The sequence below is a fragment of the Passer domesticus genome, chromosome 6 (genome assembly GCF_036417665.1).
Source record: "Passer domesticus isolate bPasDom1 chromosome 6, bPasDom1.hap1, whole genome shotgun sequence".
Lineage (NCBI taxonomy): Eukaryota > Metazoa > Chordata > Aves > Passeriformes > Passeridae > Passer > Passer domesticus.
In genome coordinates this window covers 47,918,692-47,941,688 of record NC_087479.1, presented here as the reverse complement: position 1 = coordinate 47,941,688, position 22,997 = coordinate 47,918,692, and the positions used below count along the sequence as shown (strand labels likewise).

The 22,997-nt window shown below is 42.4% G+C and overlaps 2 protein-coding genes and 1 long non-coding RNA gene across 6 annotated transcripts in view; 2 read left to right on the top strand and 1 right to left on the bottom strand.

Moving 5' to 3' along the window:
• Nucleotides 1–75: 75 nt before the first annotated feature.
• On the top strand, nucleotides 76–10,411 carry LOC135303450 (tumor necrosis factor receptor superfamily member 26-like). 3 transcript variants are annotated; one of them, XM_064425273.1, is made up of 10 exons: nucleotides 76–150; nucleotides 1,390–1,480; nucleotides 2,246–2,377; nucleotides 2,516–2,627; nucleotides 3,215–3,282; nucleotides 3,909–4,016; nucleotides 4,961–4,995; nucleotides 5,091–5,141; nucleotides 8,860–8,905; nucleotides 9,708–10,411. In XM_064425273.1, the coding sequence occupies exons 1-10, from the start codon at nucleotides 106–108 to the stop codon at nucleotides 9,842–9,844; spliced, it is 825 nt and encodes a 274-aa protein (XP_064281343.1). In that variant the 5' UTR covers nucleotides 76–105; the 3' UTR covers nucleotides 9,845–10,411. The 3 variants fall into 3 exon arrangements, with proteins under 3 accessions (XP_064281343.1, XP_064281344.1, XP_064281345.1); XM_064425274.1 differs by lacking the exons at nucleotides 8,860–8,905; nucleotides 9,708–10,411 and adding an exon at nucleotides 6,121–6,623 and having other exon boundaries at nucleotides 77–150; XM_064425275.1 differs by lacking the exons at nucleotides 5,091–5,141; nucleotides 8,860–8,905; nucleotides 9,708–10,411 and adding an exon at nucleotides 6,121–6,623 and having other exon boundaries at nucleotides 77–150.
• Nucleotides 161–9,713, bottom strand: LOC135303451 (uncharacterized). The gene is made up of 3 exons (XR_010364925.1): nucleotides 7,432–9,713; nucleotides 590–6,224; nucleotides 161–498 (listed from the first exon to the last, which is right to left on the bottom strand). It is a non-coding gene; the product is annotated as an uncharacterized LOC135303451 (long non-coding RNA).
• Nucleotides 10,412–10,784: 373 nt separating the features above from the next.
• CARS1 (cysteinyl-tRNA synthetase 1) overlaps nucleotides 10,785–22,997 on the top strand; it is a 32,141-nt gene continuing 19,928 nt past the window's right edge. The window contains exons 1-7 of one of the 2 annotated variants that reach the window (XM_064425264.1): nucleotides 10,785–10,940; nucleotides 15,643–15,888; nucleotides 18,737–18,828; nucleotides 19,684–19,772; nucleotides 20,071–20,167; nucleotides 20,607–20,705; nucleotides 21,670–21,819. In XM_064425264.1, coding sequence (XP_064281334.1) covers nucleotides 10,913–10,940; nucleotides 15,643–15,888; nucleotides 18,737–18,828; nucleotides 19,684–19,772; nucleotides 20,071–20,167; nucleotides 20,607–20,705; nucleotides 21,670–21,819 — 801 coding nt within the window. In that variant the 5' untranslated portion in view covers nucleotides 10,785–10,912. The remainder of the gene's footprint in view (nucleotides 10,941–15,642; nucleotides 15,889–18,736; nucleotides 18,829–19,683; nucleotides 19,773–20,070; nucleotides 20,168–20,606; nucleotides 20,706–21,669; nucleotides 21,820–22,997) is intronic. The other variant, XM_064425265.1, reaches the window with a different exon arrangement.

The following is a 22,997-nucleotide window of genomic DNA, read 5'->3' as shown; positions in this document are numbered from 1 at the left end:
AGGCCGGGACGGCCGGGGGGAGAGGCGGGGCAGCAGCGATGCGCTCCCGGCCCCACCTGCGGGAGAATAAGAGCGGCGGCGGCGGCGCAGGACGGGCCCAGAGCGATGCGGGCCGTCATGGGAGCCGGGCGAGCGGTGGGGCTGCTGCTGGTAAGTGCTGGCTGGGGCTCTCTGGCCCGCTGCTGCTGCGTGCCGGCCGGGGCTCTTGGCCCGCAGGGTGCGGGCTCACCCTCCACCTGCCCGCCGCGAGTAGCGGCTGCCGGCCGTCCGCAGCCAGAACCCAAATCCTGGCTTTTGAGGCGGAAAAAGTCTTCCTCCAGCTCTAGCGTGAAGGAGCCTTGTGGGTTTTTCTGTCCTTGTCTTATTCAAGAGACTTTGGTAACTTTCCCGAACTTTTTTTTTTCCTGTTTGATGTCTCGGGAAGCGTGCGGCAGCGCCGCTCCCGCGATGCAGCGCCCTCAGGAATGCCGTCTCCGCATCTCGTCCACTCTTTCCTCTCTCCTCGGAGAAAAAAAAAAAGTTATAAGTCAGGAGTGAGTTCTTTAATAGTCCTCGGGTTATTTAAGTCTGAAACTGGAAGTTTTCTCACCTCCCCAGAGTTACGGGGAAGATTTTCAGTCTACCGGGGAGAGAGTTTAGAGAGCGGGACCCTCTTGGTTTTAGCTTAGAAGTTGTCCGCTGGTGACAGACATTAGTGATCGGGTGTTCGGTGGCGGTCCATCCCCGCCCCCCTCAGCCTCTTTTGCTCTAGGGGAGGAGCTGTGACTCAGCGGCCCCGCGCTCTCGTGTCTGGAAGCACTCCTGCCTACCAGCACTGGGAGGCTGCGCGGGAGCCCTGCCCGGGAGTGTGCCCTCTGCACGTTTCTTTCTCTTTAAAAAAAGAAAAAAACCCCAAAACATTCCCAATGCTCCTGTAGTGTTGCTGATGACTCGACTTGTCTTCTGCCTAAAATTAGAGCCAGTGAGGCATGTTGAATGGGTCTGTGGGGCGTTTCCTGAATTTTGCGGGAGTGAGACTGGCAGTGATTCTGATGAATTAAAAGGATGGGGGAAGGCAGAAACTAATCCCTTGCGTACCGCAGAAACTTTGGCGTCTGCAGCTCAACTGCTGTGAGATAGTGGAAAAAACCCAGAAGATTATATGGAGACAGGAATGTGGTGCAATAGTTGCCTAAAGCCCATCAGCCGCTGCATGGTGCTGCCTTAACCCCAGCTTTGTGATGGCAATTACTGCTGTGAGCACCACTTAGCAGAAATTAGTTGGGGTTTCCTCTGTGGCTTCCCATAAACTTCTGAATGAGTTTCCAAGTCTTTACAAGTTAATCTCCCCAAGATAGTTATCGTGCACAGGGGATGAATCACTCAAGTGGCCGGTTGCCTCCGCTGTAGGTTGTTCTCCTGACGATGCCTAGAGCCCGAGCGAACTGTGGGGAGGGAGAGTACTCCCATCAAGGCCTCTGCTGTCCATTTTGTGAAGCAGGTAAGACTTTGAGGAGTTACAGCTGATGGCAATTGCTTCCTACATTGCATGCTATGAAAGTGTAAGCCTGATTGGAGCTGTGAGGACTCCTTGGTGCTGTAAAGGCTGGGCTCCATTTTGAAGTGAGAGCCCCTTAATGCAACAGGTGATGACTGGGAGGGGTGCTTTGGCATCAAGCCAGGAAGCCTTTGCTTGTGGTTGAGGATAAAGTTTCTGAAGCTAAGTGATTTAGTTAGCACAAAGAACAGCCCTAGGGGAGTTCTGATACTTCTGTGTCTGTAAGTTTTGCTCTCCTCTGCTTGGTCAATGTGTGCAGAGCTAACAAGTTTTGCACCAGGAAGAAGCCTCTCGTTATTATCAGAAGCTTACTGGTGCATTTAGGTATGGTTCAGACAAAGGAGAAAAAAGTTTATTGGAAGCAGTTCTCCCTGGGCTTGCCCCATTCCTTCAGCAGTGGTACCATCCACAGGCTCCCTGCCTGCTGCAGTGACTTATCCTTCCAGCAGATGCCTTGCTAGATGCCTCAAAATAACCTCAAGATTATTTTGCACCTCTCCCTTGTCTGAGCAGCAAATTGCACGTGTGCCTCCTGACTCTCCTGTGCCTCTTGGTTTGTGTGGCATGCGATTGATTTGCAAGGAAGAATTTAACTTCTCTCAGCAGTCTGTGTTGTAATATCCAAGTTTAACCTGTTGTAATATGAGTTTAGCCCTGTGTCTGTCAAAAGATCCCCTGACATTGCTCTGCTGTCACTTCTTCTCACAGGTACCTTTGTTGCTGATCACTGCAATGCTTCACATGTGAAAGGAAGATGTGACCCTTGCGAGGAAGGAAAAGGCTTTACTGCCCATGAGAACGGCTTGGAGGAATGCTTGCCTTGCAAACAGTGCAAAGAGGGTACCAAACCTTATGAAACCTTAACAATTTCCCCTTTTTTTAAATGTGGTCTTCATTGAGCATATTCAACTTAAAAGTAAGTTGCCTTTATGGCCTGAGTATAATCTTTGCACTTGCTAACTTAGATTTTATTTTTAGATCAGATAACTCTGAGACCCTGTAATCTGACACATGATGCTGAATGCCAGTGCAAACAAGGGTATTTCTGTGAAGATGAGAGCTGTGAAATGTGTCAGAGAATCAGTCAAGAGTAAGTTTAAGTTGCTATTTTCCTTCTAGGGAATGTTAGAGCTGTGGCCCAATCTGTGCCAACAGCTAGCACATGTCATCAGGCTCTAAATAATTGCCCTGAAGCCAAATGGCATTATTCATGCATTTAAATTTTAGGTGTCAAAACCTGTGATGTTGAGACCTAGAAAGATGTGGACTTGGGTATCATTGTGCTTGTTGCTTATGACTGTAAACTCACATTTTTCATGTCTTCAGGTTGGTATTGCCACAGAAACACACTTGAATGAACTTTTTAGCACACAGCCTAAAATTTTAGTATGTAGACCTACCTGTTGAAGGAAACTAACTGTGCATGAATAATGCATATACTCTGGGTTTTTTTCTTTTTCCCCTTCCACTTAGAAGCTAACGTACATTAATTTTATCTGCTTTGCTTTTATTTTATCTTGTAGTCATATCTTGCATTGTTTAAAGGTACACCTCTATCAAAGTTTATGCATGTTCCATTCATGGTTCTGAGCTCTGTCTGAAAAAGAATCAGGCCTGGACAGAGCTATGGACGGATCTGGAAATGTTTATACAATGTTCTGTTACTGTCCACTTCAGGCATCCGGACGGGAAAGAAATAATGCTGAATTCCACTGATGCTACAGAACTAGGCTTAACGAATCAAGGTCTGCTACATAAATCCCCCTCAGCTTGGTTTGTTGGGTCTGTGGCTTCAGGCTAGTAACACCAGAGTAGTCTGTAAAACAGTGGTTTCAAGTATTGTGATGTATTTAAGAACAGCTGCATTTTAGTTTGGGAGTTATTTGCTAAAGACAAGTTCTCAAAGGGGTTGATGGGACAAACCACCTTGAGTTTCACTTGGTGAAAAGTTACATGTGTTGCCAGGGTTCTTAAAGTTCCAAAGGCGACACAGTTGAAAGTTATGGATAGTGTGAAGGTGTTTACTGTGTCTGCAGTAGCTTCCTCTTCTGCCAGGAATGCACACTGTCCATGCTACAGCACCCGAAGCTTGCTATCATCGTTTGCATACTTGTTTCCCCATAAGTGTCTCTCATAAAACCTGGTGGAAGTTGTGTTGCAGCTCTCTGCAGAGTTCCCTGATGCCTTTGGGAGTATGATCTGCAGTGCAAACAGGTGCCCACGTGTTCAGGGCAACATGTCCGTGAGAGTCCCAGGATGAGCTATCTGGGTTATTGTATTAGTTCCAGGCTTAGGTTTTTCTCTAGGACAGCAAGGAATATCTTATTGGGGGGGACTGTTTCAGTACTAATTTTTTTTTCTGACTTTGCAGGGAATGAAGCTCGTGTTCGGGTTCTTCCGGTGCTTCTGATTTGTTTCGGTTTTCTAGTAGGTGTTGCTATTGTTGTTGCTGTTGTTAAAAAGCTGAAATGTGATAAAGGTAACTCCTTGATTATTATCCATGAAATTTGCTTTCTAAAGTTAGGCAAAGCATGCACCAGGGGTGTCCCTGGTTCTTGTGTTGCCTTAAAGGGGACCTGTTTAAGCTCTAGTTCATTTTGCACGTGATTGAAATTAGCAAATTAGTCAAGTGAAGAGCATTTTTGCTTGGTAAATAAAATGCATAATTCTTAACTATGAGCTTTCTTATCTTGCTGACAGATGCCTCTGCTTCAAAGCAAGATTATCTTAAGGTCCTTAAAAAGGACTTCTCCAGTCAACTTGCCTTGTATTGGCCAAGAGGAAAAACCTGTGTGGGGATTCCCATGCATGGGGCAAAATGTAGCAACTAATTAGATCACTAATTACTTTCACTGTGTTTGGTTGTAGAGATTTTTTTGGTGCAAATTGGTTCCCTTTAGTAATTTGAACCTCTTAATGTGAATGTTGGGTTGATAAATTCACACTGGATTTATTTTTTAGTGGAAACTAAGCTGTTTTCCTTGGAGACTTCTATTTCCACTATTGTGTTTTAAAGTATTTTTGCTACTATAAATAATACTGAAAGCTATTATGAATCTTAAGTGCTAAGTTTGTTGAAATCATGTCTTACTGACTGTATTGCAGTAAAGACAATTTTTGTCTTCTGTATTGCAATAGCCTACAAAAAGCTGGAGTAGGGGAGGTTGCAAGAGTGGCTTAAAAGTCAGACAGCATCTTGTGGTCTGCATTTTACTGAGCAGGATTAAGGCACAGTGTGCTGTTGAGTGAAGCGAAGGGTAGTACTGGGCTGAAATGTATGACAAGTTAAAGAAACTAAATGGCTTTTAAAAGCTTTGGTTGTGTTACAAAAGTGTCTATTGTGTGTAAGTCGTGTGTTATTTCAGCCATGCTTAAGTTGCTGCAATTCCTATAAGTTTCTCAGACACTTATTTTGTTTTTCAGCTGTCTCAACTGTTAAAGATGTAGAGGGACGTCTGGTAAGTATGTGATGGACCAAGTGTTTTATCTCAGTCTAATTGCTCACAGCCTAATTGTACCTGACACACAGCCCTCCATGTTTGTCCCCCTGTAGATCTCTGATAGGATGTGTTCCTGTGATGCAACAGGTTGTGACTTATACAAGGTCAGAAATCAATTAGCAAGTGTCTGATGCATTCAATAGCTGCATGTGTCTGCTGCAGTTGGCCTTGTTAATACTGGAAAACACTTCAGAGCCTGTGACCGGGATGCTTTGGAAGTGGGGAAAAAACTTGAGCTAGCTGCATGTTTTCACTTCAGACTGTCTCCAGGGGATACCATGATCCAATTAATTTCTTTTTTGCCGCTTCACATGCGTATTCGCCAACTGATGGCAGCTCTTGTTTGGTGTTGCAGCATGGTTGTGTTCCAGCTCTCATTGCATTGTGACTACAAATTGTTTGTAAGACTTAACCACTCCTGATCCAGTAAAGTGATTGAGTCTTCCTGCCTTGGGGCTCATGTCACAAGCTACAGACCAGGACCTGACAGTCTGAATTCTTGGTCCTAAGCAGTCCCAAAAGAGGAGGGGTTCAGGGCTCAGAGCATGCCAGTCTCAGAGTACATCCCTAAAAGGATTTATCCAGCTGAGGCTGGCATAGGTTGTGACTTGAAGCTGGGTATACCCTGGCATCCTGTAGCCAAACACCATTTCAGAACCTTACTGTTTGAGTCTGAAAAAAACTATTGCTAGTCCAGCATTCTGCAAGATAAATACAAAGCTGGATGAAGTCAATATAAGCTGGCTTTAACTTCTCTAGTTAGAAACTACATCGCTACCAGCCCTGGAAAGGGAAAAATGAGCTCAGTCTTAGTTTTAAACAACCAATGTTAGTCTTGATGAGCAACTAGGAAAAATATCCAGACTGTTCTCAGTGTGTGTACAGGACTTCTTTTCTTCCTGGAGCTTCTCTTGTCCCTCACCAGAGCATTACCCACCCAGTGTATGCGCTCTTGTCTAATGTTACTAATTAGACATTGAGTAATTAAATGCACCTTAATAATGCCAAAAATACTTGAAGACTGAAGAAACAGAATTGAAAGAGATGTTAAAAGGCTCACCCAAAACTCTGCTCTTTTTTAAGGTCCATAAGTGGCTCAAATATGTGAAACACCCCAGGTTTTTTGTTGGGTTGTGTCTCCCCTCACGCCCTGGCAAGATTTTCAGCACTTCATCTTTTTGTAGAAGCTGATGAAGAAATGTTACAAAAAACCTGGTCAAAATGCTGTAGCATAGGAATAGCAACTATAACAACTGCTGATACTTGAATAGCTGATGCTGGGTTTTGAAACAAGTGTCAGCCACGATGGTGCTCTTTCAGTCATTTGTTTGCCTGCTTAAGAATAATCCTGTGTAAATAAGATCAACTTCTTTAATGTGTTTATACCCTTAAACAGCAAATATTTTCAGTGAGAATGATGTACAACTACCTGTGTCATATGTAGGGGGGTTCCCCCTCACATCCCCGTTTATGCATGTTGGTCGTGGGGTGGTGTCGCCTGTGGGTCACTGTGCAAGCAGAAAACATGCTGGCCTATGCTTTACAAAGGGCTTGTACCTTAATAAACACGAGTCGCGGGGGCAGAATGCTTCATCCTCATTCTTCACGTATAAAAAAATATTCCTAAAGCTTGCCAGCTTCAGCACTACCTGTCCTGTGAGACATGCTACTCTGCTTTGTGCTTGTACTCTTCATGCTGACCTGGTGCTGTACATCCTGGCTATGCTTGTTTAATGAATTGACAATGCCAAAAATGATGGGAGCCTTTCTTGCTGGCTTCCCTCTTCCTCCCCTCACAAAAACAATGCAACGTACGTGGGTGCTCACTGGCTTCATTCAACTGATTATAGTTTGTGCACCCACCTGGAAAGTAAATCCAGCCACAGGCAGCCCAAGGTAGTGCACTGCCTTGGAGCTGACAGGCTGCTTGGCAACAATTCTGAGCATCAGCCTTGACACAGCAATAGGCTTGGGGCTCCTGGTGCTGTTTAGTCATCTCAGGTGCAGCAAGGCAGTTTAATTCCCTCCTGCCTTCTGTACCTAGAGAGGAGCAAGCAGCAATCCACATCAGCAGGAACATTAGCGAAAGTTTGCTGTGGTTGTTGTGGAGGTAACTTGTGTGCCTTACCCTGCAGTCTGGTGGGTGCAGAGCAGCCAGGGAGGTGGAGAGTTGGGCTCTAAAATCATTTTGTCGCAATCTGCTAGTACAAGTGAGGGTCATGATGGTTTGTTTTACTGATCTCAGAATGCAAAAGACACACAGCAGGGGACTTGCAATATTAATCAAAACAGATGCACCTTTTCTTGAGTACCCTCAGCAAATGTGCTAGAAGGATTAGAAAGTAGATAAATGATAGAGAGAAAGAGGAAAAGGGATGGGGAGTGAGTAGTTACCAACAGAGAGACTAAATCCTTGTGGTCCAGCCAATAGATCTGTCTTGTCATGTTGGGGAGATATCTCAAAGTCCTTGGTTAACTCAGGGGTCTTTTATAGTCTTATGTTGAGGGAACAGGTATAGGACAGTGGTGAATAAGTCCACTGAGAACAAGTACAGACAGTCCAGTTCCAAACAGGACAATTCAGTCCCAGCAGTGAGTAGGACCCGTTGTTTCAGGACTGGTTCCCATGGGAAATCAGTCTTCGTCCAGCAGACACACCTGCAGGCAACACTTGGCAGACATCCCACGTCAGCCAGCCCAGCACCCCTGTGTTAGAATTTTAAGGGTCTCAGTCCTTGGGGTGGCTTCAATCTCCATCCTTGATGGTGGTTGTGAGGCAAATGAGGGATGTTCTGTGGGGGATCACCAAAGTTACCCCAGAAAGTCAGTCTTTTCTAAAGTGGGTGGCACCTGGCCAGGAGGTGGGGAAATCCATGGGCTGTTGTGATGAGCAGGTGTTGTGAAGCAGCTGTAAGCACAAGGAGAGAGCTGCTCCTTCCAGCCCCTGCCTAAGCAGTGTACCATGGTGACACAGCAAGCACACCTGCAGACAAGCACTTGGTGAGCATCCCTCTCAGCCAGGCCAGGACTCCAGGCAGGGTCTGCAGGGTCTCGGTCTCTGTCCTTGCAAAGGTCTTGAGGCAAGCAAGGGAAACTTCGGAGCTTACAAGTCCAGTTCTGTAAAGGCTGTTACTTTGCCAAATTATCAGCTCTCCTTTTATGTCTCTAACATCTGGTAACTTCAAGTATTTCCTTTTCTTCCACCAGAAGAAAATAGTGGAAAATAGTGTGGTTTCTGAGCCAGGCACTGTCCAGTGCAGGAGCTGGAAGTGCTGTATGGCAGCATAGTTAAGGAGGATTGATAAGTTCTCACTGGCAGCAAAACCTGTTCAGAATTCTGCTTTTCAGCAGACTGCCTTATCTAATGTTCCACGTGGAACTCCAGCAAATTGTAAGATAAGAGTATGTGTGTGAAATGATCACTGTATTTTCTCTAATATCAGTATCCCTTTAGTTGAGCTCATAACTATTCCTAGAGCTTTCAGCAAAACAGTACTGGAAATTTTGCCTTAAAGATGTAATAGGAAGTATGGGAAGTGATAGTTTGGGGGGGAAAAACCTTCAATCCCTCATTTAATTAACTCTGCCTCTTTCATCTCCCTGACAGAAGCTACTCTTTTGTGATAGCAGCAAATCTATGTTGCCTTGGAGCCAGTAGTGTTTGTTTCACCATGCAATTTTCCTTACTCCAGTACTTTCAGGTCTGCTCTGAAATCTGCTGCCCGTCCCCTCTTTGCTGTGTGTGATGTAAAAATAGGTAAAAAAGAATAGTGAGTGAAGCACCCTGATTTGTTGAAGTAATGGTCCAACTTTGTATTACAGGTACAAGAACCTAGTCAGATAATTGTTGAAGATCTCTCTCAACGTGGTAAGTGTTCCATAAATTGGCTGTACTTGGATTTGATTTTTATTCCTGTTGACTTTAGTCTCCTTAAAGAGTAGTATAAAGAGGCTAATAAATTTTGCATGGAGCTATAACACTTCCAGTGTATTGTAAAATATGCTGAAACAGGATTATTGCTGTATTTGTAATCCCTGTGGTGAGCTGTTCTACTTTGGAGCATGACTTTTCTGCATGGGAGTGTAGCACAGTCATGAGTTTAAGAATAACAATGGTACAAATTTTTGGAAAATGTTTTAAAATGAGTCTGCATTGCAGCAGTGTACGCTGCTTTACTGAGTGAGGTGTAGGTCAGAGTGAGAGATGCCAAATGTCCCCTCACATGGAAGGGGGACCTCGGTACACCCACCTGTACCCAGCAAATTGTTGTGCTGGGTGTCCAAGCGATGGGTTTTGCTCGTGGTGGTCTTGGTGGGGCAAACCCATGGCAGCAGCACAGTGGAGTGGTTAAAACTTCCTCTTCAGTAGCCCTGCCAAGGGAACGTGCCAGCCAATGAAGCCTTCTTCAAAACCCCCTTTACTGGATGGTGTCCTGCCTTAGGAGACCACTTCTGAGAAGTGCACTGATACCTTTAGCTACTTTCAAGACCACTTAGTAGAAAACTTATTTGTCCTGCTGCTTCTTAGGTGCCAAACCCTTCCTTGCTGCTGCTGTTCGGTCTGTGCAGGTGTTGGCTGAAAATTAAGGGCAAAGCATGTATGTGAGCTATGGGGGGAAAAAAACAACCCCTGTGTTTTAAAACAAGCTGATGTGTGTTTCTTCTTGCAGAACCGAGAGAGACCTTTGATGTCTTTACAAAGGAAGCACCACCACAACAGTGGAAGCAGCTTATGAGAACTCTTCTACAGAAAAATGATACTGATAAAATTATTTCTAAATTTTCTAATAATGTAGAAGAACACTAATATCAGATGCTCCTCATCTGGAAAAAACAGACTGGGAAAGAAACAATGATTATTAATTTACTGGATGCATTGATGCACATAGATACCAAGGCTTGTTACAGTGTATCAAAGACTTTAAAAAGTAATAACATTACAAGTAAAGTAGAAGCTGAAGATGAATGTTTATGAGGAACTGCAGAAATGTTCCTGTTTACATATGTGTGTCTTCAGACTTTCTTTAAATGAGAGTGTCAGAAACTGCTAGTAGAAACGGAGTTGACAGCCTCCTCACCTCAGGGAGATAGCGGGAAGGAATGTAATAGCTATGTTGTTTTCATGTTTACATGACCTTCCTACCTCCGAGTCTTAAAATATTCAACACAGGTGCTGGATGCCCACTTCGGAGCCAGGAGCTCGGGCATCCCTTGGTTTGTGAAGTGCTGTCCCAGCCTGGGGACGGGGACCAAGGGTCCGCTGCTGTTTTTTGTGTACTGTGATGCTTTAGTTTCCGGAACCATTTTCTTTTGTATCGGTCTGCTCAGCACCGCTATGTCCGAACACAGCAATAAAAGCCTGGCTCAGACAGAAGCTGCCTCTGGGACTTTGTTCTGGCGGCGCCGCCTCCATCTTCGGGGCTGTTTAAGGAAAGGCGGGGGGGGCTCGGTTGGCACGGTGCTGTTGGGTGACGGGGTGGCCGCGGTGCCCGGGGCCAGCATTTCCCGGCCGGGCCGTGTGGGGCCGAGCTGTGTGGGGCCGACGGGCCCGGACCGTGTGGGGCCGAGCCGTGTGGGGCCGTGAGGGGCCGACGGGCCCGGACCGTGAGGGGCAAACGGGGCCGGACCGTGTGGGGCCGGACGGGGCCGGGCCGTGCTGTGCCGTGCCGTGCCGGGCCGTGCCCTGTGGGACCGGACGGGGCCGGGCCGTGCTGTGCCGTGCCGTGCCGGGCCGTGAGGCGCTGCCCGTTGCCCGGGTGACGCCGGGCTGCCCGTCGGAAGTAGCGTAGGGCGGGCGGGGCGAGGCTTCCGGACGCGCTGTTGCATCAGCTCGAGCGAGGGCCGGGGAGGCAGCGGCAGCAGCAGCAGCTCCGGGATGGCAGCAGCCGGCAGCGCCGAGCACGGTAGGTGGGCGGGTGGCGCCGCGGGCCCGCGGCGGGGCCGGGCCGAGGGGCGGCCGCGGTTGTCAGGGGCCGGGGCGGCGGCCGCGCTGCTGTCACGGCGGGGTCGCGTCCCGGGGCTCGGCACCCCCCTGGGTGCTCGCCCCGTGCCCCGCCGCGCTGTGAGGGTGGTGCTGGCGTTCTGTGGAGACAGTGCGGGGCTCCCCGTCCCCGCCGTGTGCGAGCGGCTGTGCCCCGGCTCGGAGGTGCGGGGTGCGCTCGGTCCGTGCGCTGCCGCCCTGCCTCTCACCTGTCTCCGTGCCTGCCGGACTCCTTCCCAAGCCATCGCCGTCCTCCTCTGAACTCACGCCTGAACTTTTGGACTTTTACGGACGTTTTTTTGTGGTCGTGTTTTAATGATGGGTTGTACTCTTCGCTTCCATATGGAAGGAGGGCTAGGGTAGTACTGTAATTTTTGGCACTACTGTAGCAAATGGAAACTTGGAATACCAGTCATGCAAGTATGAAATACCATTATGGTATGTAAAGGGTTGGAAATTTCTGTCATTCCTGTTGGGGATCTGTAAATACAAATATTTTGTCCCCTTTTTCTTTAACAAAGTAACCAAAAGTTACTTTGATCTTTATTCATCTCATGTAATATTCCCACGGAAGTGCAACGTTTCTTGTCATCAAGGGATCAGCTTTTTCAGAAGTCTTTGCAGTATCTTGGGGGGAAAAAGCCCAAGAAAGGCTCAGTTCAGGTGCACTTGGAGAAACTCTTTAGTTACTATTTGTTAGGGTAGGTTTTTTTTTTTTAAACTGAAACTGCAATTGTGATATTTAGTTTCAGTTCAGGAAAAGTGGAAGTGAAACTTTCAGGGCTCGAAAGGCTGGGATTGACAAGCTCTTCCTTGGTGTGGGATATTCTAGTCCTAAAAATTCCTGCTCATCTAAAAGCCTCTTTCTCCTTATGTGTCAATCTTGATAAGTCCTTTGTTTTTCTGTCTCTGTGCATGCTGTGTCTGGCATTAGCTGGAATCACTGCGTTGGTTTGTTTCTTGTGAAATGTTAATGGAAAAGGAGAATTCATCTTGTCTGAGCAGATGGTTGGAATTCTTTTCAAAGGTACCAGAGTGGCTGGCCGGGATGATAAATGGCCAGTTTGAAGCCATATTAATAATGTTGAATTTGTCTTTTGTGGGTTGTCTTGAATTTGTCAAAGTCAAGTCGGATGAGAAGTTACATTTCAAAATGTTCAGAAATGGGTAAGATTTCTTTTTGGAGAATGCCTCTGCAGAATTCCCAGAACATTTACATTGTCATCTAATTATGACTGACAAGGTTAGCAGGTTCAGGGAAGCCTAGGAAACATAATTTTTCCCTGAAGTAACTCCCTGGTTTTGTGTCATCTAGCTTACTGCCTTCTTTATGGCTTTCCTGTATTTACTTTGCCATCCACGCCTTCAAGGAGCAGAGGTTTTCATTCTCAAGTTAATAAAAGTAAAAATTTTCAATTAAATTTGATATTGTGGGAATTATGTCTTGTTTAAACCTCGAAAGTTATCTTATGTCCAGATGAAATGTAGAAGCTGTCCTGTGCCTTTGAGTCTGTGTGTTGCTGCACTCTCTCAGACAAGTTCCCAGTGTCCTTCAATAGTCTCTGAAGCATTCCATGCATGGAAAGAAGAATGTGTTACAATTACATCACCCAAAGGGATTGTACGTCAGTGGTTTTGGTGTGAGAGCTGTATTAATTGATGTCTGCAGTGGAAAATTTTTTTGAAACAGCTTTTTACTGTTGCGTTGTTAACATTAATTCTTCTGATTTTTCAAGGTTGTTTTGCTACCTCTCCAATACTCGTGCACAGTGCTTGTTTCCTCTTGTGTGATATGATATCTATGGATTGTTCTGTTCACATGAGTTAAAATTCAGTGTTATACAACAGCTCTGTAGTACTCTCGTGTTTCTGCTGTCAAGGAGACACTTCCTGATGCAACTGAGTAGTAACAACTGCATCTGTTCTGTTTTGGGGATGGAAAAAAATTGCACTTAGAGAGAAGGGCAATTCCTTAGCCTGTTTTCCTAAAGCAACAAGGAAAACAGGTCAGATGTACATATATCCATTGGGCCTCCTCCCTCGATACTTTTTGAATCCATTGATTGGTGTTAATTAACCAGTTTGACAGCAGGCAGCTGCCTCTTGCACACCATTGGCAGACTTAGCAGTGATGGGCTGGAGCTGAGCAGGAGCATGGGGCTGCTGAAGTGTGTGGGAAAATAGGATGCAGCACTTAGGAGGTACCAGGAAATATTGCAGTGGGACTGTTTAATGAATTGAAGGAATTGCAAGATGGGGGGAACTGAGGGTGCAGAATGGAAATCACAGAAACCGGGTTCTGTAGACTTACTGTTCTTCTTTTAGCCATGATACCAGTTAAACCAGAACAGACTTCTACATAGACAGCTGTCACTGGTTCCTTTTGCTTGAAAAATGTGATCCACTGCTACACTGCCTTCCGAGGCAGTGTTATCATAGTCATCTGCTCAGCACAGCCTGTGAAACTGATGTGGGGTACTGGGAATGGGACAGTGAGCCTGGCAAACATTTTAATTTGAAGTATTAATGTCTGTGCCAAGATTGATCCAAAAAAAATTTCGGTTGTTAAGCTTATCAGTGCTGAGCTGGTGCTGACATTCACAGGCAGTGTTTGCCACCTCTCCTTGCCAAAATTAGCTTGTATGAGTGCTGTCGTATTTGTTGTATTTGTGTGTAAGTTTGGGCAAGCTCCCTTTTAGATTGGTTTACAGATGTGGTTGGAAAGCACTTACATTGTTTCAGATACACTGACTTGCTTCCCATTAGCAGCCTGATGTGTGAATAATGGTCATAATAACCATAATAATACTTTGCAAATTGAGTGTTGCTTTTTCCTTGCAAAAGATCTTTTCTTTGAGATATAGTTTCATTTTTACCTAGATCATTCTTGTACTACCTTTTTTTTGCCTTCTCCCTCATATTTTTAATGTATACAACATTCATGTTCAAGGAAGACTTATGACTTAGGTTTCCACTGTTAATGAACCTGACTGATTCAAACAATTTCATGTGTACAAACATGTGAAGTTCTGTGCTGATAAACATCAGTAAATATTTAGGAGCATGAAAAGATTATAGTAAAGTGAACTGTGTGAGCCAGAGCTGAATCCGTTCAGCTGCCTAAGGCAAGCCTATAAGGTCAAGTGATGAACCATTATTTCCTTGGCATTCCTTATTTGTACTGAGCAATTACATGGATAGGCCTTGAGAAGGATTTATACTTTACATGGATCTGTCCTCTTTTGTTCATAGATATTAAATATCTTTTGTGAATTTTGATTTTTTAAAATTTTTAAAGGTCATTGACCTTTTTTATTAGTTCTCCCAATGTGTCACTAGATCTCATTTATACCCCAAAGAGTTGAATACAAACTTTCTTGATATCTAGCTGCCACTTCCTTGTCATCCTGACTTGCTGTTGGATATTTTAATAATTTATTTACATATAGAAAATGGTTCATAAAGTTTTAACTGATGATATTTGGAAGAAATTCAATTGTGCCATCCCTCCCATCCTCTCCTAGACACCACTTTCCCATCTCCTTTCATTCCTGACTTTCCTAGAGCTGTGTTCTGTGAGCATCTCCATGCTTTGGGAGCTCCTCGTGCAGGAGATATTCCTGTGTGAGAAGTGGCACTTGTGGCTGTGGTCCCTGCTGGGTTTGGGAGCAGGGACAGGTGCTCTCCTGCTGCCTCTCTCACTTCACTGCACGCGACCTTGGCTTAAATTACCTTGCTGGCTGACTACCTAGACAGGATATTGCCTTCGTGTTTGTACGGTACAGAGCTACAACATTGAATCATTGCTGGGAAATGTGAGTGCTGGCTTTGCCTAATGGCAGTGCTAGCATAACCTCAGGGTGCTTTGTGCCCCCTGGCATGCACAGGGCTTGCTCTGCCAGTGAGCATCCCCACCAACACGCAGAGCTTTCCTCTGTGTCCCTGTGTTTGTCCAGAGGAGACATAACTGAACCTGCTTTGCCTATATACCAAAGAAATCACAGAAGTAAAAAATTGTGAGAGAGGAGCATGATCTGATATCCTTTCTGCTCCTTTGTATAGGTTTTACTCATTTTAAATCTTATTCATGTGCCTGAGGAGAGAAAGGGGCATGGGCAAAGTATGGGAATATGCAACAGCAGGTGAAGTTCTGAGTTTCTAGAGCAAGTAGGAAGAATGAGCATGGTGCTGGGAACACCCCTGCAAAGGTGTAACTACATGCTCACGTTCAGTAGACAGAGTCACAGCCTTTCCACAGTGAATCATATTTAAATATTGGCAGGATGAGTGTTTTAGCAGCATGGAAAAGAGTGACTGATTAGGTTTGCTCTGTGTGAAGGATTTTCTACAGTTTCAGTAGATTATATTCTTAATGGAAAAATCTGTGTTCTTGTCCTTACTACTCTTTGAAGGATGTCTTCAAAAACTTATGGCAGCATGAACATAATCCTGTTAACAGGAAATACATAGTTATTTGGTAGCTTGTATTAAATATAATTTTCTCAAATTTCTTACCAGTTGCCAGAGCTAATTTACAGGGGGAGATGTGTATTATAAGGATATATTTTGGTCATGGGATCTCCTTCTTTTAATGCTGACCAAATGTCCTGTGCCTCTCTTTACAGCTTCCAGCTACAGTTTTATTCTGAGCATTAGTGAAGAGGAAGCCAGGGTGAAGGCTCTGAACGAGTACCTGAGCACTCGTAGTTATATCCAGGGGTTCACATTTTCACATGCAGATGTGGAGGTGTTCAGAAAGTTTTCGGGGCCACCTGTGGACCAGTATATCCATGTTGTCCGGTGGTACAGACACATAGAAGCAATCTATGATGGCAGCAGTGACAAAAATGAGCCTTGTAAACTTCAAACAAGTGAGTAATATGAAACTGGTGGGCAGGTTATAGACTAGCTGACATTGTATTGGTTGTTATTGCTGAGAATTCTGAGAAGTTCCCTTTCATACTCTCTTGCACGCCTTAAAATTTACAGTATCAGTTTGTATTCAAAGTCATAACATTATTCTTGCATACAGTTACTGTGCAGTTGATAGATCCTGACCTATTTGGATGTAAAAGCTGTTACCTTATTTTTTTTAAGTTAAAAATCCTTAGTGTACAGAATTTGATTATGTATTTTCTTTTAAAAGCTGGCTATCTTCTGGTTTGTAAAAGAATGTGTGGGTTTGGGCTTTTTCCTGGAAATAACCAAGATTTGCCCAGTCTTCTTATTTCCTTGCAAGGTTAACCAAATAGTTGTATAATATACAAATCCACAATAAAATAAATGGAATACTTACTCTTTATTAACACTGAGCTTCACAAAGAATGTCTGGGGTTCTTTTTTAACCTTGGTAATTTAGGCATACTGATGATTTGAGGAAGTATTAACTGGTTAATCTAGGTCATTGTGTAAGCATGGGCAGGCATTTTTGGGAGCTGTATCACTCTCCTGAGTTGTTTCCCAATGAGCCAGTCTAATTTAATTGCTTTATAGTGAGATCCTTGCTCAGGGAGTCATGAAATAATGAAAAATAACAAGGCAGAGCTGTCGTATAGTGCTTGCAATACCTACAAATGAATGCATGTCTGTAATTTTTGCTGATGGTTGTTAACTAGTATTGCTCCAATGCCGTCTTCTCACAACCTCTCACCATTTGTGTTCTCAATTCCTAACAGAGCAGCAGTTAAAATCAGACTGCTGTGAGTAAGTTCTGTGTGTTGTGTGTGCCTGCAAGTGTTTGTGCTGGTTGTTATTTCCTTCCAGCACAGAAGGGATCTCAGCTGCACCCCTGGCTCTGATAGCAGATCTGTCCACTAATTGCAGATTGTCTGTAGACTTCTATGGATCAGGGTGGAGCAGAAACAGAAAAGGTTTCCTTTTTCCTGACCATGAAATCTTTACTGTTAAACCTCTCTTTCTGAAGGGTTATATCTTCACTATGTGTTTCAGGAATCCTAGAATGGTGTTATGCAGTGTTCACCATGAAAATAACACACAAATCTGCCACGCTTCTTAGACCTTAAATACTTCCTTCTTGTTTTTTTTTTAGTGTGGCGGAAAACTCCATGGTGGATTAGAGCAAATGAAATTCAGTTCCAACCAGGGGAAAGGCTGTAGGCTGGCAGAGGTGCATTTGACCAGACTAACCAATATTTTACCAGCTTTTACTTTGCCCTTGGCATCTGTGTAGTGGGTAAAATGTGACACCTAACTCGCAAGCTGAGAACATGGGGTGCAGTATCTGGGTTTTTCCTTATGTTCATGTGGTTGTAACTGAAGAAAGCTTTACAGATTTATCTTTTATTAGGCTAACCCACATAGGCTTCTTTCCCTGAGGGAAGCGTTGGCCACAATTAAGCATGCCAGAGTAATCTTTGTAAATCAGAGAGTAAACAAATCCATACCTTGGTGTATGACCTATGTTATGGAGAGACTGCTGTTGAACTTCAGGTGTTTTGTTCAGGAGTACCTCATGTTTAGACTGGACACATATTTCCATGGATTCATAGCATGGAAGTTAAATGAAGTTCCATGAAGTGAAGCAGAGTACTACACTTAACATATGTTTTTTCTTACTTGGGCAGTTACTCAAAAAAGCAAGATGAAGAGATTACATTTTTTACACCATGAATGTTTATGTTACTTAAAGGTTTTCAGCCAAAATATGCATATTAAGATACTGAGAGAAACAGAGATAATGAAGAGCACCCTGAGACACAGCAGAAGAAAGGCAATTTTGTGGTCAAAACAAATATTTTGTATAATATTTTACTTGCAGTTAAAATGCATACCATGAGAATTCCTAAACATAGTGCTGTGTATATTAAGCTGGCAAACTTGATGTATTTTTGAATTTCTTGGTTTGCTTTCATTCCTAGTTAATATGATAATTGGTTTAACATCATTACAGCTGTAAGCAGCCCAGTACACAGCAAACTGCAACTCTCTGACAAATCACATGCCCATACTTCTCTTTGAAAAACCCCAGGAGTTTAACAGCTATGTTGTTCTTACAAGTTTAGGAAAAAACAGATGCAAGAATATTGTCATTAATGTTACCCTGGGTTTTATCTACTCTCTTTAATGGCAAAATGTAGCCTCTTGCTGAACTGGAGCATATTTGTGGTAAATGAGTGTGTTCAGAAATGCCTTGTGTACTTAGCAACAATGCATGATAAAAAACTGGGGTTCTGTCTAAGCCTTTCTGTCAGCTCTCCCTCTCACCCTGAGTGCACATACTCTGTCAATATTGGCTCTAGAGACCACCTCTGGACTCTGGAGATATTTTGCAAATTCTGTGTGAGATCTGTGATGTGCCATCACAGTAAAATCACTGGTGTTGCAAATAGCCCAGGACTGCCATAACACTTCATTAATGATTCATTGAATTTCAAAACTCATGGTAATACTTTTACCTGAATTGCATGCTCTTGCTTTTGCACCCTCTTCCTCACTGCTACTTGGATCAAAAACTAATAGGAATGGCAATTTAGAAAATAGAAAATAAATTAGATTGCAATAATTTACTTTGGTTTTGGTGGCTTTGTAGGAGGCTCTAACAGAAGTAGCTGCATTACTAGGATTGAAGCTCTTTTCTCCATTTAGATGTGGGGCTTTTTTTTCTTCTCAAATGATGATGTGATAAGGAGAAAATGTTGTATTGCAAATCTGTTTGTGGAAAGTGTCTTTAAACTTTCTTTAAACTACCTTTTCTCCTAGGTAAAGGCAAACGTGTGCAGCCCCCCTGGTCTCCCCCTGAAGGGACAAAACATTCCAGGCTCTGCCTCTACAACAGCCTGACCCGCAGTAAGGTGAGTAAATGAAAGGGAAGTGGGGATTTCCCTAAAAACACAAACAGAGCAGTCATCAAATCCTTGTTTCTGAAGTGTTTGCCCTGTCAATAGTCAGGTCTCTGGGTTGTATTTTGTAGAATATTAACAAGCATGGGCCAGGAGCTCTGTGCCAGTCAATTGCATTTGCTGGGCAAGTGTAATACTGTATATATTAATGTATATACACTACAAGTGTGTGTGTTTTTGTGCATAATATTCAGTTCCCAGTTTCAAGCTGTCATGCAAAGTAGCCAGGCATTCAACTGTAATACACATAAGTTAGGCTGTGTGAGCAGAATAAAATCACAGTTGCTTTTTTCAGATGTTGTCTGTGTAAAAACAGTCTCACCAATTATATAGTTGCAATATAAAAAGGGTAACTTTTATAAAACTTCTTGTGGTCTTGTTTGAAAGTCTTTTGGGAAAGTCTTAATAGTTCCTCTTGTTTGAAAGAGGAAATATTAAGAATATTAATTTTACATGGGATGTAGTATTCAAGTGTCTGTGAACTGATTATAGGGTGTAACCTTTTTCAATGCAAAAGAAAACTTTTACAGTTTGAATAGTACCCTGCTTAGTCCACATTGTTGTAACCTGATATCTTGATTGATTAGAATGCATAGAACATAAGCAGCCACACCCCATTATCTCCCTCACAGGATAAAGCTAGTGGTGATCTGTAGTTATGGTAAATCTGGGAATGGAATCACTATTTGTTTTTTGTAACAAATGTATAATCCACGTTTTCATGTTCTGATCTCCAAATGGGGTGTTACTGGCCTGAGGTCATGTCTTCAATTTCTTCTGACCACTGTACCTTCCCTTTCAATTAAGGAAGTATTTCAGCCTCAGAATGGAAAAAAGGTCTTGTGGTATTGCTGTGGTCCAACAGTTTATGATGCTTCTCACATGGGACATGCCAGGTACTGCATTCCTTACTTTGATATAAGTGATAACAGTGCCTAGTAAAAGCAAAAGGTTATTAGAAGAAGGTATTATTCAAATGAGTGTATTGCTAGAAAATGGTCTCTTTCGACTCAGTGCTTGCAATTTAAGATTAAAAGCACCTTATCATATTTTATCATTGTGGGATTAAAAACTTTCTAGTAGATGGGGACAAAGTAAAACTGCTGCACAGTTGTTGATTGAGGTTAAAATGGTTTGTGCTCAGAATAGATACAGGTGTTAACTAAAAACACCCCTGTATCTTTTTGGTTTTAGGTCCTACATCTCATTTGATATCCTGAGGAGAATCTTGAGGGATTATTTTAAATATGACGTTTTCTATTGTATGAATATTACAGATATTGATGACAAGGTAAGGGGTTTTTTTAATTGCAATCTAAAATGCTTTAGAATTGAAGTCAGTCAATTGCCACTTGATAAGCCAAGCTAAATCTTACACTTAGTAAATGAGACATACATTTTGTGCACAAAAGCATTGATTTTCTCAGTTTTGTAGCACTCCTATGGTAGCAAATCCTTGAGTGTTGTATAATCATGAATGCTGTCACAAATAATGCAGACTCAGTATTTTCAAGAGATAATATATTTTATTTGCCTGATGAAGTAATTAATTGGTTCTGTTGAGGTAGTCCATTAACTGTGTATGGTGTGATTGATTTGTATTATTGCACATTATTCTTGTAGCTTGTTAAATTTATAGGGAAGTGGTTTTGGTACATAATAGATTTTATCTGCACTTTGTATAACTATGTGTCACTTCACAGGAATATTTTCATGTTTCTGATTTGTAGATCATAAAGAGAGCAAGACAAAATCACCTTTTTGAACGATATAGAGAGAGCAAATCAACACCAGATCAGCTGCTTGAAGATGTTAGGACTGCCTCAGAGGTGGGTGGAAAAATCCCTGCTTGTGTTTTAGGTTCTCACTCAATAATGTAGGAAAGCATCTAAAGAATGCTTCTGACTTTGCTGCCTCCTTAAACTTTCTGCTTCTTTTAGTTCTGGTACTGCACATGTTAGAAATGTTACTTGAACTGCACATCACTTTTGGTTTTTACATTGTCAAATTTCACATTTAGAATTGACAAATTCTTTAAAAGGCCTTCCTGATTTCTGTGATCTTAGCACTTATTTGTGAGTGCATGTATTGCTCAAACAGTGTTTGGATATTTGTGTGTTAGAATTCAAACTTTTAAAATAATCCTTTAAAAGAGTTTTTGAACAGTGGTCTGTCCATAATCTTTTAAAGCTTGAGAGGTTTCTCCTTTGTACCATTGATGACCTTGGAAGGAGAAGGCTGGAAAGCTTTAAGGATTTAATCAATTGTGTATTCAGGACTGAAGGTGGGGAAGGTGATTCTCTGGTAATTTTTAGAACTACAGATCACAAAGAGATTATCATTCTAATGAATTGAATACAGGCCTGGAAATAGGAGACCTGGAAATTTTGCCCAACTATCCTTGCCTGACATACTGCCTAAACATGGCATTTAATCTCTCCCTGTTTCACATTAAAGCCTGTCCTTTTCAAATTCATGGTAATCAACTGTGCAGTTAAGGTTATCAGCTGCACAGAAAATGAAAACAGCAGTAATGATGATGATGATGTAGTGATTTATGAAGTCTTTCTGAAAAAATGAATTTGGATGCAAACTAAAGTTTTGTGATTGCACCATTATTTCTGATGAGGAGCATATTTTATGTTTCAGTAGTTGATGTCAAAGCTTTTTCTGTGGCATAATGTCTTATTAATCACTAGCAAGGTACTATGTGGCTAAGATAATATTCTGTGTATGGAGCATGGTGCTGCTGTACTGCAGATGGCTTTCTAATTTATTTTTTTTTAATTGTAGCTCTTTTCAGTTAAACTAAATGAAACAACAGACCCAGACAAGAAGCAAATGTTGGAAAGAATTCAAAATGCAGTGAAGTCTGCTTTTGACCCTCTACAAGAAGCTCTCCAAGCAAAGCTCCCTGCTGAAGAGATCAGCAGACGCCATGAGGTAAGTTTCAGCTCCTTTTTTGTTTTATATTTGGTTTATAATTGTTAGGACATTTAAAAAGAATGTGTAGCTTGTAGTAATTCCCTGAGACTGTATGGAACCTTTAATTCATAAAAAGAGAAATGGTGGGACTGAGAACTTTTTAGTACTTTGCATTTAATATAGGGACTTTGATTCTTCAGTTCAACTACAGAGTTTTTGGATGCTGTTTTTATCAATAACTTTTTTTTAAACTTTCAATTAGGATTTCCCTCTTGTTTGTATTTAGACTTTTTCTTTTACTTTTTTGTCTTGATTAATTAATTTCATTATAGATTACTGAACATGCATTTCTGATGTTCCAGTACTGGTGGCAGTTTTCCACACAAGTGTTTCTGTCTCTGATCAGAGAGGAAAATACCTCCCCCAAAATTGTGCTCAGGATTATTTTTATTAAAAACAGTTACATTTAGTGACAAATATTCATGTTGACTTTATTGGTTCTGTCCAGTAATCAAGTCAGTCAGTATAACTATTTTTAGTAGTTACTGTCTTTTTGTAAATTTTCCATTTTCGTCTTCTCTTGCTTTCAGATTATTTGTGATAAGTACTGTGGGGTACACATGATTATGTGCTCCGTTCTTGAGAAGACCCTGTCTCTAAATTATGGGTTTTTTTTAAAAACTCCCAGATATTCTAATATCAAGTGCTTTTATAAAAGTGTATACTAATGTAATGGAATTTAAAAAACCCTAAAATCTAACCAATCATGCTTTCTGCATTATATCCTAGTGTCAGAAATAGAAATCCTTTAATATAAGACTAAAAGGTATCCTTGCTGATGTCCAAATTAGTCTTTCAGACACTTTTTAGCAGTGTGCACAGTAAGGCTTCTGTTAGATTGTCCAGTAGCAGTGAGGAAACAGAAAATGTGATACAACTGCAGGTCCCATCTGGTGTTTACAGCATAAGCTCCAGATCACTATTGAAGTGATCAGTATCAAAACAGATACCACTTAACAGTTCATCTTCCTTGCTCTGGTTGTTTCATCTATGTCTATGAAGTGCAATATGATAAAAATATGGAAGAAACCTGGATTACTCTCTATTCAAAATTAAGTGTCTCATTGCAAATGTCTTATTCCTTATTTCTCTGTGGCTGTTCAGAATAAAATCTTTCTGTAAAATTTAAACAGGGC

Coding starts and splice junctions, on each gene's coding strand:
- LOC135303450 (XM_064425273.1), top strand. CDS start 106: ATGCGGGCCGTCATGGGAGCCGGGCGAGCGGTGGGGCTGCTGCTG. Junction 4,017..4,960: donor AAAGCTGAAATGTGATAAAG/GTAACTCCTTGA, acceptor TTTGTTTTTCAG/CTGTCTCAACTGTTAAAGAT. Junction 5,142..8,859: donor CAGGTTGTGACTTATACAAG/GTCAGAAATCAA, acceptor TTTGTATTACAG/GTACAAGAACCTAGTCAGAT.